General features: G+C 39.1%; 1 protein-coding gene across 1 annotated transcript in view; it reads right to left on the bottom strand.

The window, feature by feature from the left end:
- Positions 1-15,516, bottom strand: part of SLC1A7 (solute carrier family 1 member 7) — a 48,456-nt gene extending 32,940 nt beyond the window's left edge. The window contains exons 1-3 of the mRNA XM_068690161.1: positions 15,239-15,516; positions 14,090-14,169; positions 947-1,162 (exon numbers count right to left, since the gene is read on the bottom strand). Coding sequence (XP_068546262.1) covers positions 947-1,162; positions 14,090-14,169; positions 15,239-15,379 — 437 coding nt within the window. The 5' untranslated portion in view covers positions 15,380-15,516. The remainder of the gene's footprint in view (positions 1-946; positions 1,163-14,089; positions 14,170-15,238) is intronic.
- Between the last annotated feature and the right edge of the window lie 427 nt (positions 15,517-15,943).

Here is a 15,943-nt window from a genome sequence, read left to right as displayed (position 1 = left end):
CAGTTCCTTCTGATTTGAAGTCCCAGTAAATCTAATGAAAGTACTTTGTGTGCTGATGCTCAGTCTGGGTCAGGAACTTGGGTTTTTGAAAGAAAGATTGTCCAACACTTTGTATTTTAATAAATAAAACTCCAAAGAGAATTCTTCATGGTTCAGACACACACTGAGTCTAAAAGCCCTTGTCCAATATATTATAAGATCACTGGCTTGAGGAATCACCCCAAAGGCAAAACTTGATCTTTTTGCGTGAGCAATATAAATCTGAGGCACATGCTGAATTCAGTCAGGAAACTCATCCCACTAGCACCTGAATTGTGGATACAAAGAGGGATATTCATGCAAGGCCATCAAAATACCTATTCAGGGTTCAAATGCTGGCCTAAAAGAACAACCCTCTCTTCTGCCAAACACAGCAAAGTAAACAATGAAAAGCCACAAAACAGAACAAATAATATGATGAAAATAAAGAAAAAAAGGTCACAACAGTGGTCTTTCTAATTAAATCCTTCATCTGAGAGCTGCTATGAGCAGTTGTAACAGTAGTTTCAAGGGTTATTTCCTGAAAAATGGGGGGTTCAGCCCTTGTATTTAAGGCTTTTCATATTACAGCCGTCTGCCCTTATTTAAATGAACATTACATCTTAATACTGTCTTCATATTAATAACAGATTTCATGATGAGCTCCACAGGCTACACTTGATTCTATGGGAGTATAAAAACCAGCATTATTAGTATTTCTGTTACATTTGGTGTCCATTCATTTAAATTTTACTAGGAAGTGACAGCATAAGCATCTGATAACTTGAAAATCATCTGCAATTTACTTTTTCTTAATTTAAACAAAGTGTTCATCATTAGGTTCAGGACTTATCCTCAGGCCACAGTTCCCGATGCGTTTATGTACAAAATGTTACCTCCAGAAAACAGAAAGAATGAACGTAGTTACCGGATTAGGTCTAGCAGTGCATCTGCAGAGCTCATGATGGGCTTCCCACCCTCTTCAGTGCTCTCCTTCTGTGCCGCTCCACCAGGATGGATAATGGAGACCATAATGATTCCCACAATCACAGCCACAAATGTTGTCCATAGGTAGTAAGTGACGGTTATGATGCCTAATCGGCTGGAAGTCTTGGCATCCAGGGCTGCCAGCCCAGACATTAAGCTGTGGAAAGAAAACACAAAATATATGGTAGCTTTTGCATAATGTTAACGCAACAGAAAACCCAAATTCCTAGTTATTCCAGTTTACCTGCTTCTTGTGTGATTGCCTGCGTATCTTTTGTAGCTTGCCATAATGCAAAAGCTGTAGCTCTTGTATCTAAAACAATATTCCCTAATTGCTATGTGAGATCCTGGTTCCTCGAAGGAACTTGCACTCACACCAGCCATCTTCTACAGGCAAGTTAGGGTAGTTCTTGACCCCTGAGTTTGGTCCAGGCTGCTCTGACATAGATCCTGGTGCTGTTTCCAAGTGGTCTGAGGCTAAGATTTGAGTTTAGTGTGGCCTGGAACTTTACACTGAGATTTTTCTTTGAATGATTTTCTGTAATCTCTCCAAAGGATGCATCTCAGGAAAACTGCAGGTGAAATAAAATACCACATTTGCTATTTGGTGTGACCTGATTGTCCAGCTTTATCATCAAAACAGAACCGATTACCAGGCCTTTCTACATAAATAGTCGTGTACTAAGCTGCACCTCCTTGAATAAGATCTTGACCTCACTCTGGTCAATAAGGTTGTCTAGAGCCAATACTAAAGTGCAGCTTAACCTTTATAGTAGATTTAATGAAATCAAATGGGTGGGATTTAGTGCTCAGGTTCCTGCTATCCTCTAGATTAATTAAGAAAATGCATTGCTTTTCTGCGTTGCCAATCTCTCATCTAGGATGTTTTTTGTTAACGCTACAGTAGCAAGGGGAAACATTCATTGTATTGTAATGCAGATCATTTAGAAAATGAGCATCTCCATCTCTCTCACTCTTGTAACCATTGTTATTCCCTCTCTTATCATTTTGAGAAAAATTCCACCTTTTTGTGTGCCTTAAAGTATCACTTACAAACACAGCAGTACATATTAAAAAAACAGTAGCAGCAATGATGGTTCCTTAGCATCTCCCTTGGATACTTCCATATGGAAGACTCAATATTCTAAAACAGTGAGTTAAGTGTTACATGTTACATTACTTTTCTGTAAAACAATCACTGTGTTACTTAGATTTCTAGGACTTAATTCTTCTCACAGGCTGAGGTTTCACAGGCCACTGAGCCAGTTCAATAGCTTGCTGATGCCCATAGAAGCTGATACCTATATTGCACTAGATTTAGGATTGTTTTGGTCCCCACACTGCCACCCCGGAAAACAAAACAAAAAAGTATAATCAGGTTGATTTCTAACTAGATGGATGTTTTTCATAGCAATCATTTTCTGTGTTCATCATAGGTATATTATGCAGGGAAATGGCCATCAGTGGTACAAAGGGCTGATCCTTGACCAAGCAGATCTGTAGCTTGTAGGTAGGACACCATGCAGGCTGGTTACTTGGAGAAGGCACTAAGGAGGAGACAGCCAGTACAGCTTTCTTCCTGGTACTGCCTGGAAGCTGTTATCACTGTGGGAATGGTGCACTGTTTCTCTTGTCCCTGATGCCACTGTGTTGTGTTTGTTCTATAGAACAAACTTGTCTCTTATCTTGTTCACCTGAGAAGAATGTTCAGGAGAATTTAGGGGCAAAAATCTTACTCAAGTATGCCCAGTGGGTCATCTGCTTTTGGGGGTGCCACTTCAGCCTCATGTGGTGATTGGGAGCTGGGGGGATGCTGTGCTGCTAGAATCTAATCATACATACATTGGCTCTTAGGTGGCAAATCCTGAGGGGGCTAATAATGAGATTGCTCTGTCTTGGGGATATTCATTAACAAGATCATCATCTGTAATGAGATTATCCTGTCACCAGATAAAGTCATGCTCAGTTCATGCTGTGATGAGAAAGTCCTCAAAAGTAATTAACTATGGAGGTGCAACAGGAGAAACTGGTGTGATGAAGGATGAATAAAAGGTCTGGGTTCAGATAAAGCCCTGTGTTCTTCATGGCCCACAAAGCTCAGTTTGAAGAAGGGACAAGAGGAAGAAGTTTTCCAGAGGCTGCAGAGTAATGTCAAACATTTTAAACAATTGCTCAGACTGATTTTTAGGAAGAAATGCCGGTAACTAGTAAGAGACTGTAGTCACTCATTAACTACTTCTCATTTGTCTTGAAATATTTGATGTCAGAAGGAATAGGACAGAAGACATCAAGATTAATAGACATACTGAGCATCAGAGCTACTGTACGAAGTCAGTAATGCACAGTTACATCACAGAATTTCCTCACTGCTGATCCCCAGAGTTCCAGCATTCACATAGTGTAGCCGAGGAATGATGAGAAAAAAATGCTCCTCTCATTTCCTAGGGAATAGGGAATTCATCAGGAATAGCTTACAAATGGTTTAACTAAAGATCACTGTATTGTGTTCAGGTTTTCCCTTAAAACTAATTTTTATCAGACTTGCTTGGCTACATCAGACCCTTCCCAACAGCTTCCAAGCTTCTTCTAAGACTGAGCAAAGATATTCCCATGCCATTCAATACTAGACTCTCATGAAACACAATGGAATGAAAAATGGGATACCTTTAATTCTTGTCAAGCCTTAGAATCTGATTAGATTTGGAAAAACAGGAAAGATATTTGATTCATAGGTTAAAATCATCTGACCTACTACATAGCTAAGTATTTTCCACAAGTATGTTTTCTGCTTAGCTTCCATAAAATGTTTTAATGATTGCCAAATGGACAAAACAGGATTAAGACGATGAAAAACAATCTGCAGCTTTTCTGAATAATTATAGTACTTGTCACTCTTTTAATGAGTCTGGCAAGAAAAAATATCCACGAAAGTGTTTACAAGTTCTTATTTAGGGACCATTTCTTAGTTTGTATAGAAAAAATATAATCTTGAGAATAAGGCTTCCAAAATATGTATTAATGGGTTTTAGATGAGATATTAAATCTTGTAGAGCAGAATTTAAGTGAAATCCCTGATTACTACAATTAAAGATGTTTCTTGCACCTTGCTTTGAAAACAGCTGGTGCTGGATATGAGCAGACATCATCATAAACTAAGTAGCCTCATGACTTCTTTATCTCTTGCATAGGTTGTTCCAATTATAGGAGAAAATGGTCTTTCCGTGGCTTTTCTTTTTGCTGTCTAGAATAGTCTGCTTCATTGTTTTAGTCTCCCATCTTGTTTGTCCAACAGCTTTTGGATGAAATTGTGTATTCTCAGAGACTAAACACAATTTGGAAGAATAGCCTCCAAAACTGTTGTATCTGCTCTACACGTAAGTATCTGACCTATGGTCCTTTTATTTTTGTGGCTTTCAAGCCTCTTCAGAGTTGTGTTTTGATGACCTCAGGACCTCTACACAATGAAAAATTCATGCTCCACAATATTTGCAGGAGTAAAATCTTATTTAAGGTTTGTAGTTTTATTCATAACCATTAAAAGATGTCTAGATTTTTTTTTTTTTTTGAGACTTGGGTAATTCTGAATCTACTCTGCTTTGTTTTCTGGCAGCTGTTTTCATGCAGACAAATTTGTCTTATCTCTTCTCTGAACTAGTCACATTTTTATTGGTGAAAGAGACTCAGGAAGCCAGTAAATAAAATAGCAGTACTTTGGTCAATGGCTGGAAATGGAAAACAATTCAAGAAAGTTTATTTACTTGCAGCATTTTAGTGGGGCAGATATTTAAGGCTTAATTATTTCACTAAGACTTCAATTGTTTCATTGTTTACAGTTACTAAAAAAAAAAAAACAAAACACAACAGTTAAATTACTTTGTCTAGGATGGCTTGATTAAAATTTGTTTCCTTTTTTTGGACAGTCTTTATGTGATCTATGAAAGATTACAATAAATTATTTCTCTATTGGGTCCTGGTTGAGGGAGAAATGTGAAGAGGGAAGCCAGGATCAGAGGAAGAACTAAAGGAATCTAGATTAAGTTCTTATGGGAAAATGGAAGGAATGAGGAAGCCCTCAACAACTCCAGGAATTATTTTTATATGTGACTAAATAAAAAATTAAACACTGTAATAATACAAACAAATGAAACTACTGAATACTATGTCTTACATCTGCTTTAAGAAAAACCTGCATAACCTCCCCTCTGCAACCACAACAAAAAAATTATTACAGCAATTTTCAAGTAATGAGGAAGGGAATTCTGTCGATACCTTGGAAATCTAATTAGTCCCATGCAAACAGGTCATTAAACTCTTATGAGCACCCTTATGGCTTGTTCTGGTTGTTACTGTGAAGCATCAGAATATTTATGAAGTATTTTATTTACAAATAAAAATAGAACTGTCTAGCTTCCCTACCATTCTCTAATTTTTTTTTTCTGTTGCTTTCTGATAGAAAGCAAATTTTTGACCTACATTGAGAGCAAACCTAGATCCCCAGAAATGGAAAAGACAAGAAGCTGCTGTTAAGACTCCATTCTGCTTGTTTATTTTGTCTTCCTCACCACCAGAAGCCATCTGGATGTTGCTTTGAAATAGATGGATTATGGATAAAGTTATCAGAAAGGATTAGTGTGATTAGAAAGACATTAATCCTGTCAAGAAGTAATGGTCAAGTATTAACCACCAACAGTTGGTCCTAGAATCATGTTTGTTTTCATTCATCTCGTACCCTCCCTCGCATTCTCATTTTGTAATTGCATGCTGTAGAAAAGACCTTCTTGAGCAAGTTGTCCCAGTGAGGCTGGGAAGCTCCTCTAACAGCTACATTAGAGATGATTATATTACAGTTGAGCATCATGAAAGTGAAGTGCTGGCTTCACTAATGCTGCCTGGTCACGCAGGCAGGCTGTCTTGTAGCTTTTTGTCAAGGTCAGTGCCTTTAGGTTTCAACGTGGTAATAATCTCCATTTCTATAACTCGAGCCATTTAATCATCTTGAAATGCTTCCCAAATATAACAGACCATCATATAGGAAGGCAGTATCTCCACGTTACAGACAAGGAAACAAAGAAAGTAAGGCGCTTATTTAAATACAAACAATTTGCAGAGAAAATGATAAGCCTGAAGCTCTCTGTACTGCGATGGGCCATCATCTTCATCAGTGCCCAGGCTGCTTCACTTCAATGGAGGTACTATTTATGGAAGAACTCATTGCAACAATGAAAATAAGACACTTTACATTAATGAGAAAAAGAGATAAGAAACTTTCTCTGGTTCTTTCTGTAGTTTGATGCTTGATTGTTCTCTTAGTTTCCAATGAAATTCAAATGATTTTAGCAGCAGGGATCAGAACGAATTTTTCTTTACAGGATATTTTTTTGCTTTCTTCTAACATGACAGAATACCTACAGAGCTAGATGCTGCTGTGGCTGTGATGGAGATTAATGCTGTCATCACACACCACAGTGACAGTGGTACTAGTGCGAGCACCGTAGCCCGTCTCTGTCTCTGCTTCACCCTGTATGGCCTCCCTTTACAGTGTATATATATTTTTTTCATCTCCAGATGCCATGTCACACCTGTCGTGGTTTAACCCGGCCTGCAGCTAAACACCACGCAGCCGTTCGCTCACCCTCCCCCCTCCCTCTCTGGGACGGGGGAGAGAAATGGAAAGTGAAGCCCGTGAGTTGAGATAAAGACAGTTTAATAAGACAGGAAAATAATAATAACAAAATAATAATAAAAATAATAACAATAATAATACAATGGTGATAATAGGAAAGTAATAATAGTATGTACAAACAAGTGATGCACAATGCAATTGCTCACCACTCGCTGACCGATGCCCAGCCTAACCCCGAGCAGTCCGGCCCCTTCCCCCCAGCTAGCCACCCCTATATATTGTTTAGCATGACGTCAGATGGTATGGAATACCCCTTTGGCTAGTTTGGGTCACCTGTCCTGGGTCTGTCCCCTCCCAGCTCTTACTGCACCCCCAGCCTGCCCGTTGGCAGGACAGAGCAAAAGGCTGAGATGTCCTTGGCTTAGTATAAGCACTGCTCTGCAACAATTAAAGCATCGGGGTGTTATCAGCACTCTTCTCATCCTAAGCCAAAACACAGCATTCCACCAGCTACTAGGAAGAAAATTAATTCTGTGCTAACTGAAACCAGGACACACCACACAGGAAGAAATGCCTCCCACCCAGACTTGCACAAACATAGCTGGTTAGCACACTGCTGGTCCCTACCTGTATACATGTCACAGACAATCAAGTGGCATCTTGGTTGGAAGCCGGTGCCACCCTACACTTCCAGTCCCATCCACCCACTTCTAAGTGATGCCAGGACATCTCATGGCATGACATCACTTGTCTAGGTACAGAGGAATGTAAAATCCTACAATAACCCGTGCTCATACCCTGAACTAAGCTGGATTAGGTATGTGTCATGCACTTGCAGAGGGATGCCCCTTTGGTATAGATAACCACTCTTTCCATGTATGTTTACATAGAACCCAGACAAGCAATAAAACCTAGGTTCTCTATGAACTTTACTGAGATTACAGTAGTTTTGGGGACTGCCAGTGTACTAGCAGACTTACGATGATCTAACCACAGTTAAGAAACTAGCGTGATCACTTCACAGAATCACAGAATCACTTGTACTCAGATGAATGATCTCTATCTAATGTCATGTATTATTAAAAGTTGTAGTATTGCAGTGTGATTTTCAAAGGAGATGGCTTTGAAAGCCAGGAGAAGGGGCTTCCTAAGGTTTAACTCATTTGCAAATCAAATAATAGGAAACAGCATTTTTAAAGTTTAGATATCTAGGCATCAATGAAAATAAAGTGTCTATGCACCATAGAAGTGAATACAGAAAGTGGTAGCTGTTTTACAACTACGACTGTTGCAGCAGTTTCTGTGCAGTTAGATTACCAGCTATAAACAGCACATAAAGTGTGAATTAACTTTTCAGAGAGCCTCAGGGTACAACTGTTTTGCTAAAGACAGTGGAATCTCAAAGGTGTCGAGCATGATGGAAAACCTGGCCCTTCATCTTCAAGCTATAGCAAATAAAAATACCAGAAGATCTATCTGTCTGCAATACACTATTTGAAGTGTTTGTGTTAAATTTTACAATCAGGCTGTCAGGAGCTGAAACAACTAATTCTATATTTCCAGTACATCAGAACATGCAACTTTCTGCAATGCATTTTTTTTCTCTGTTGAATAATGCTTTATGAAATAGCAAGAGTTTTATTTTTTACCCAAAATGTTGAGCTTTCCTTTTCCTTATTCTGTGGCACTTGTAATCTTTAATGATAAACCAACATATATAACAAAAAGCCTGCCAAGAACTTACATCATGCATTGTATTTTCTTAGTGTGCTATAGGAAATCTGCTTTTATGGACTAATGTAAACAAGGCAGGATTTTGTTTAGCTCACAGTGAAGATCAATGTGCAATGGCTATTCCGTCATTGCTTCCTCTCCAACAGTCCAATACACAAGGCTACTGGGACGACACATCTATAAATGCTGGAAGGATTGAACAGCAACCTTTGATCACTGACTGATAAAGGAGACCTGAGATAATGTAATATAGCACATGCAGAATTCAGGTTGGCCTGTTGACTTTAGCTGTGCTGATAAAGCATTTCCTAAATGCAGAGGTCAGGATGCAAATGAAAACAAATTTTCTATTAAATATGGTTGTGCAGCTTAACATCTGTGGAAAGCACGGAAAGAGCCAAGAATCTTAATAATACTTGATTTTCTGGTCCATAAGTTCTTTCAAGTGTTTTTAGATTAAGAAAAGACCAAAAGGATTTGGAAGACAAATTTGGATTATAAACAAAAGTCAGATTTATTCAACTGTTTATAATTCACACATGTTTCTATCCTAAGGATACAGAAGGGATTCAGCCAGCCCCTCAAACTTCACATGCCATTTCTCTTTCTTTTACGAGACACTAAGTATTTTAGAGTGATTAGAAGACTACAGAAAGATTCTGTCAAGTCACAAACTACTCAGATCCCATTTGTAATCACATCAGTGCTTTCCACAGTCATTTACCCTGTGACCATAGATGTCTGTTGCACATCCTTAGATCCCTACTGATGCTGCCTAAATAATTTGTACTGAGTTGGTCCAATTTTGTCATTGTGACATGCATAACTCTGTAGCATGTTGCTTTTCTCCAAAAACAGTTTGTAACTGTAGGTTACACAGATAAGAAAAAACACAAGAAAACTATTAGATATGACCACTAGATTCTATATTTCTAAACACAGCTAACAACACTGACAATATCACAATTTATAAAGTAGTGAAAGCTCTGAAAATGTCTGAGGCACAGAGAAGAGATTCATAAGAAGTTTTCCTAAGAAAGTAGAATGCATTTTTCCTCTACAAGCTCAGGCAATCTCTAAGCATCATTTGGAGAACTGTTGGGGTAATCTGAGATCAGTTCTGCAATATAATAGAGATATGGGTAATTTAAAGTAGTTAATGGTGTTGAGCGAGACTGCTGTGTGCCCAGTTCTTCATATCTTCATATGGGTAATCCTCCCCTTTCACTTTCATTCAAGTGTAGTTCTGCTTTGCACTCTAAAAGTATATGTATTTATCCCCTTGAGTCATCTCCTTAACAGTCCCATCTCTAGACCAACCTCAATAAAACAGCAGATGCCATAGCCTAGGAGAGGGCTAACAGCTTGTTCTCACTGGAGGGAAATGTATTTCTGTTTTTATTTCCATGACAGTGATACATGACAGGTAATTCAGAAATGGGATGTTATACACACTTTATGTTACCATTCAGGCATCCCACATATTTTCCCATACTAACCCAACAGAATATTTACCCTCCTCTGTTGGGAAGACCTGTTCCAAAGTGCTGATATTTTTCTATAGGCAATGTAACACAGGTAAAACAGAGGAAAAATTCCAGAGTTGAATAATATGGAGAAAAAGCCCTGTGTTTCCAATTGCAATTTAATTATACCAGAAAATATGTGTGCTCTGAGGACATGACAAAACACTGTTCTGAGCACTCCTCTGTGAACTCCTGAGGCTCCTCAGTGAACTGTGGGCAGCATTTTGCAGCCACTCCTCAACACCTCACTAGATAATACAGAGTTAAATTTGATTGCACTTGATTAAGCTCCATTTTGGCAACTGCATAAGCATAGGAACAGTGACTGATATTTAGCAAAGAATGACTGGAGGGGATAGTTTCATTCATATGTGGTAGAAAAGACCCAAGCGAAAACTGATGAGAAGTTTACATTATCTATCCTTTCCTATTTAATCTTCAGTTAAACTATGTGAGTTTTTTCAGGATGATATAAAAATTATCTCTCAGGACCAGGAATGGATTAGAAGAAATAGCACTGCACATACTGCCATTCATGCAAAACCAGTACCATTGAGTGAATGAATTTTGGCTGGCAACTTGGTTTAAATTTAATTATAAGAAAGAAGACATTTCATGTCCTTCTAGAGATTTGTATCTCCTTTCTGAATAGGCATGGTATTGCCCATACCAGCCACAGATTTACATTCATGGTAGAAATTTCAGATTGCAAAGTTCAGTAGTGGCCTCTGAGTGTTTGGGTAAATCTTTCATCCCAAGCAAACTCTTAAGCTTTAGTAATAAAACAGACAAATAATCTCCTGTCTGTGGTGTATTATCAGTCTCGTTTACACTAACAGCAAGCAAAGCAGTGCCTGAAATAATTCACCCAAGCTAATGGTCTGTCTTACAGTGTATTTTAACTAAACCCCAAACTCCCAAAGAATATACTATCGCTCTGAAGTTATTTAGGGTATGTCTGCGCAGACAACTGCAGACAGACATGGCCTCCTCTGTCTTCACTTTGAGCTGCCAAGACTGGTCCGGAAGCCATACAGCCGCACCAGCCCAAGCATACGAGCTTGGGCACAGAGCCATACTAATGCGGCTGCAGGCTTCCGGCACGCAGCTGGCCCAGGTCTGCCCGGTTTGGCTCGTGGGCTGAGCCAGTTCACATCTGTGTGCACCCAGTGGATCTCCACAGCCTCTTATGTAGTTATTACAGTTTTCAGATCTTCAAATATAACTAACAAGTCCCAACAGACAAAATTTGGTATGGCACAGTAGAGCTCAACAAGAACAGAATTCCATTAAAACAGCAAGAGCAATATTTTTCATTAGTGGGATGTTAAAAGGCCAATGCTTTCCCCAAATCAGAGAACTGAAAAAAAATAATATGGGTAAAAGGGTGCTATGCTGGAGTAGTTTCCTAACTAAATACCAGGCTTTAACAGCATGAGTAACAATGACCCACTCAGGAATCTGAGCAGAAGGATAAGGGATTACCAGAACTGATGGCATTATGGACAGGAATCCCCTTAAAGACAGACAGTTCTATATTTAGCATACCGTATTTAATTCAGCCAACAACCCCCCAGAAGTATCAAATATTTATTACTATCCCCAAATGAACCTTCAAATAAATGTAAATTTTTATTAGCATACAATTGCTTGTATCAGACACAACATACTTAGAGGAATGGGCTTTAAATTTGTTAAAATTCCTTGTCAAATTAGTTATTTATATGTGTTTTTGCTTAGTGCAGAGCACAAAAACGTTGACATTAGATTTGAGTATTTCAAGCTCTCAGAACCTGAGAAACCAAAGTGATGCATGGGTGTCTCAGACAATCAGTTTGTCCTGAAAGCACTACCTGCCGGTGGAGGATACAAGTGGTGTAAAAAAAAAAAGAAAATAAGCTTATCATTAACTACACTGAAAGAAAGTAGAGATTTTCTGGGTAGGCAACAGTATTAGAAAAAGCCTCGGATGGCCTCCTGTATATACAAGACCTTAGTGCACCGGAGTGACTGCAAACACCCCGGTAACAACTCGTGGTTCCTGACTCTTCTAGACAGAGCCATCTCCTGGCTGAAGGATGTAATACGGCACCGAGATCCCTTTGACAACCTGTTAAGTTCTCTTCCTTCCTCAGACAAGTTAATCAATTCTAACAGTACAGCTCAGAGATTCCTTGCTGATACACCTGTAAATAACTTACAACTATCAAAGGCTGTGTCAGAGCAGCTTTTTCCACTGTGCTGCTTTGCCTCCTAGAATCTCAAAACAAACAAACAAACAAAAAACAAACACACAAGGGTATCTAAAAGACTATGTATTTTAGGGAAGGTATGTGACTTTACTCCAACCCTTTTCTGTCCTCAGTAGATCACTTGCTCATGTGACATTATGTTTTCCTTGGAAAACTCTCCTTCTACCTCTCTAAAAAATCCTTTATTTTGTCTTGATGTTTTCTAGCTGTGTAGGACACAACCAGGTATGAATCTATGGTCACATTAGGAGTGCCAGACATGCAAGCACCATGAATCTGCTTCATTCTGTACAAAAACATGGGAAGTTAGATGCCAAGATGGGATTTAAAAATAAAATTAGCACTGGATTGTGTTTATTTTCAGTAACTCTCAGTGACCTGAAGTCTAGAAACTTATCTTTCTCTTAAAATGAAAGATGAGTTTTTGGCATACTATCGGTTCCAGAAAGAAGCTGAGGCTTCAAGTAAAGACACCAAATACTACATTTTTTTTTTTTTTCTCAGATCTGTTAAGATAAAGTTAGCTTTGCTACTCTCCATCACTCCTTATCTCTTCTCTCAGCACTGGGCTGAGAAGGTTTTTGTCCGTCTAACTGGTATTTGGTTGTTATTGTAGTCAGTTGTAAGACAGAAAAAATTACAGGAGAGTAACTGTTGTCCTAAATTAGGCCAACCCGCTGCAAAGACAGCTACCATGCACCATCCCTGAGCATCAGGATCTAGATCATTAATTCTGCCACTGATAAAATTGCATTATTTAAGGTTCTGCCTTTAACGTACTAGGAAATCACTTTCACTTCCAGCTGAAACCATGCGTACATTAGTAATTCACTGGACACATTTTTTTTTTCAATATTTATCATACTGCAACAAATCTCCAAAAGAACTACAGAGGATTATAAATTAACTGCACTTTTATTAACTGGCAGCCAAAAGGACCAGCTGCACCCTGGGGTGCATCTGGCACAGCACTGCCAGCTGGCTGAGGGAAGGGACCGTCCTGCTCTGCTCTGTGCTGGTGCGGCCTCACCTTGAGCACTGGGTGCTCATTTAGGCTCCACAGTATAAAACACATAAAACTATAAGAGAGCATCCAAACGAGGACTTCAAAGACGGTGAAGGTCCTATAGGACAAGGTGTATGATTTGCAACTGAAGTCACTGGATTTGTTCAGCCCCCAGCAGAGCAGGCTGAGGGGAGGCCTCATGGCGGCCTGCAGCTCCCTCACGAGGGAGCAGAGGAGCAGGCGCTGAGCTCTGCTCTCTGGGGACAGCGACAGGACCTGAGGGAACAGCATGGAGCTGGGACAGGGGAGGGTCAGGCTGGGGGTTAGGGAAAGGTTCTTGACCTAGAGGGTGGTCGGGCTCTGGGACAGGCTGCCCAGGGCAGTGGTCACAGCACTGAGCCTGACAGAGTTCAAGAAGCGTTTGGACACTGTTCTCAGACATTGGGTCTGATTTTTGGGTGATCCCGCATGGAACCAGAAGTCAGAGTCGATAATCCTTGTGGGTCCCTTCCAATTTAGAATATCTTATGATTGTATGATTCTGTGATTTTTCATCCACATTTGCATGGTGTATTTTTCATCCACATTTGCATGGTGTATTATTTAAATATTTAGATTTAAGGTAGGCTTTTTGATATGGTGGGTTATTTATTCATTTAACTTCTAGTTCTCTTGAAGGGAAAAGTCCTCCCATTAGGTGGAAGGAAGAAAACATCAATTAAAAAAAAAACTAGTCTTTGAGCAAATAAAACCTGTATGAGGTACTGCAGAAACGTTCCTATTGATTAAAGATGTTCATAGCTCTACTTTCAATATGAATCTACAGCAGTAGGTAATGCTCCCAGCACTTCAATATTTATTCAGTCAAAACCAAAGTAGTGCTATCCTATTTCTTATTTAGGAAACTTTAAAAGTTATTGGAACGATCACTGTCTTCACTTACCTTGAGACAACCAGGGGGAGGATCAGCATTTTCAGCATCCTCATCAGTAACTCACCGGGAAACTGGAAATAACTAATTTCCTAGAAATACATGGAGAGATGCTTATTGTTTTGAGATAAAGACTATCTGCCTTCATGAGACCTGCTAGAGCTGTGAGTCAAGTGGTACAATCAGGTAACACTGGTAAAATCTCAAGCTTTAGTATATAAGGTAGCAAAGGTTATAGGCTTTAAGAGATCATTTTAAAATTCATTCAATTACATATTGTGTTGTAATTTAACAAAACACGCAGGATTTTTCATTCCTTTGTAAAAGATGACAAAAATGAAATAGGCCACCTCCTAGGGACTACTATTAATAGGTTGCCTTGAAAAATATCTTCATTCTGCATTTTGTGTTTTGCTAGATGTGTATGAAACTACTGCTTGGAAACAAAAAGTCTTCAGACTACAGCTAGGGGTAGCAGAACATAGAATTATTTTAGCTCTTGTGTTTACTAAGTGCCATAATTTTTAACTTTTTATATTATACAATTTTTATATTGTATGCTCAAACAATGCATTCAGCAATGTACGTTGCCCTGTGTACACTGATAGACCAATACAGTAGTAAGAAATGAGTAGTCACAAAATAAAAAAGCTTAGTTTAAGTACACAGGAGGAGAAATCCCCAAGTGATTCCAATAACATGGTCTGTTAATGATGGGAGATCTTAAATTTATTAATATAAAATACTATTGGTATACTATAAACACTTGTACCGCCATACATCTGATGGTGAAAATTATTGACAATGTTTTCTTTAGACATACATGTTCCAAGGTAATATAAAATCCAACAAACATACGATACTGTTTTAACATTCATTCAATTTATTATCTATTCTCACAACATTGCAATGTAGTTATGTCATATTTACTAGCTATCTTAAAGACCAGAACACTTTGCAATACACGTTTGAGAATGTGTGAAAAGACCCAAAGAGCAGTGTGTAGATCAACAAATAAAACAAATTTAACAAATTTAACAAATACACATACATGCTTTTTATCTCAGAAAGTCCATCCTGAAGTTCCTCAGTTGCTATGTCTTTTGTTACTTAAGTACGATATTTTCTCTGCAGTGATACACTCAGCCATGCCACACATACCTGCTGGGAGAGACGTCTCGTCCTAAGGAAGAATCCGAGAAGACAGCCCACGGTGACCGACAGCACTGAGAGAATGAGTAAACCATTTCTTTTACAAACATCCTTGACCCGAGCGAGGATTGCATCAAAAGCCACTGCCATGCTGTCCTCCGTGCAATTTGGAGAAGAATCAGCATCCCACGGAGAGAGAATTCACTCACTCCTCTTGTAGGAGTGGACAGACCTAGCTCTGTATAGATCAGATCAAAGCATTTCCAGTTCTGCTTAGCTGACCTGCAAGGTCACCCCTCTGCCAATCGCCACCAAGCAAACAGCTGGCATTATTGTTCCAAATTAATACCAATAATCCTATTATCGACTACATCATTAAGAGCCTGGAAGAAGATTAGGGGGCTCTGGAAAATTAGAACAGAATGCAGTAGTATTTCTAAAACAAGACTGGTTCAAAACAAAGCGATGCTCTTGCAAGGAAGGCTGTGTTTGAGTACATTGCGTGGTCTTCCTGGTTTGGGATTTGGGGATCAATGTAATTCATGCATACAAATGCATACAGGTAATGTTACTGCACCATTTTCCTGTGCAGGACAGAGCAGGTAACATTGTGAACTGGACTATCACAACAGGGCAAACCAGGTAAAACTGAACTTCGTTAACTAAAGCAGGCTTGGATATTTTGTTTTTGAGACCAAGAAAAGACTGAATGTG

This window comes from Anas acuta, chromosome 8 (genome assembly GCF_963932015.1).
Source record: "Anas acuta chromosome 8, bAnaAcu1.1, whole genome shotgun sequence".
Lineage (NCBI taxonomy): Eukaryota > Metazoa > Chordata > Aves > Anseriformes > Anatidae > Anas > Anas acuta.
The sequence above is the reverse complement of the archived record's forward strand: the minus strand, read 5'-3'. Positions and strand labels throughout refer to the sequence as shown.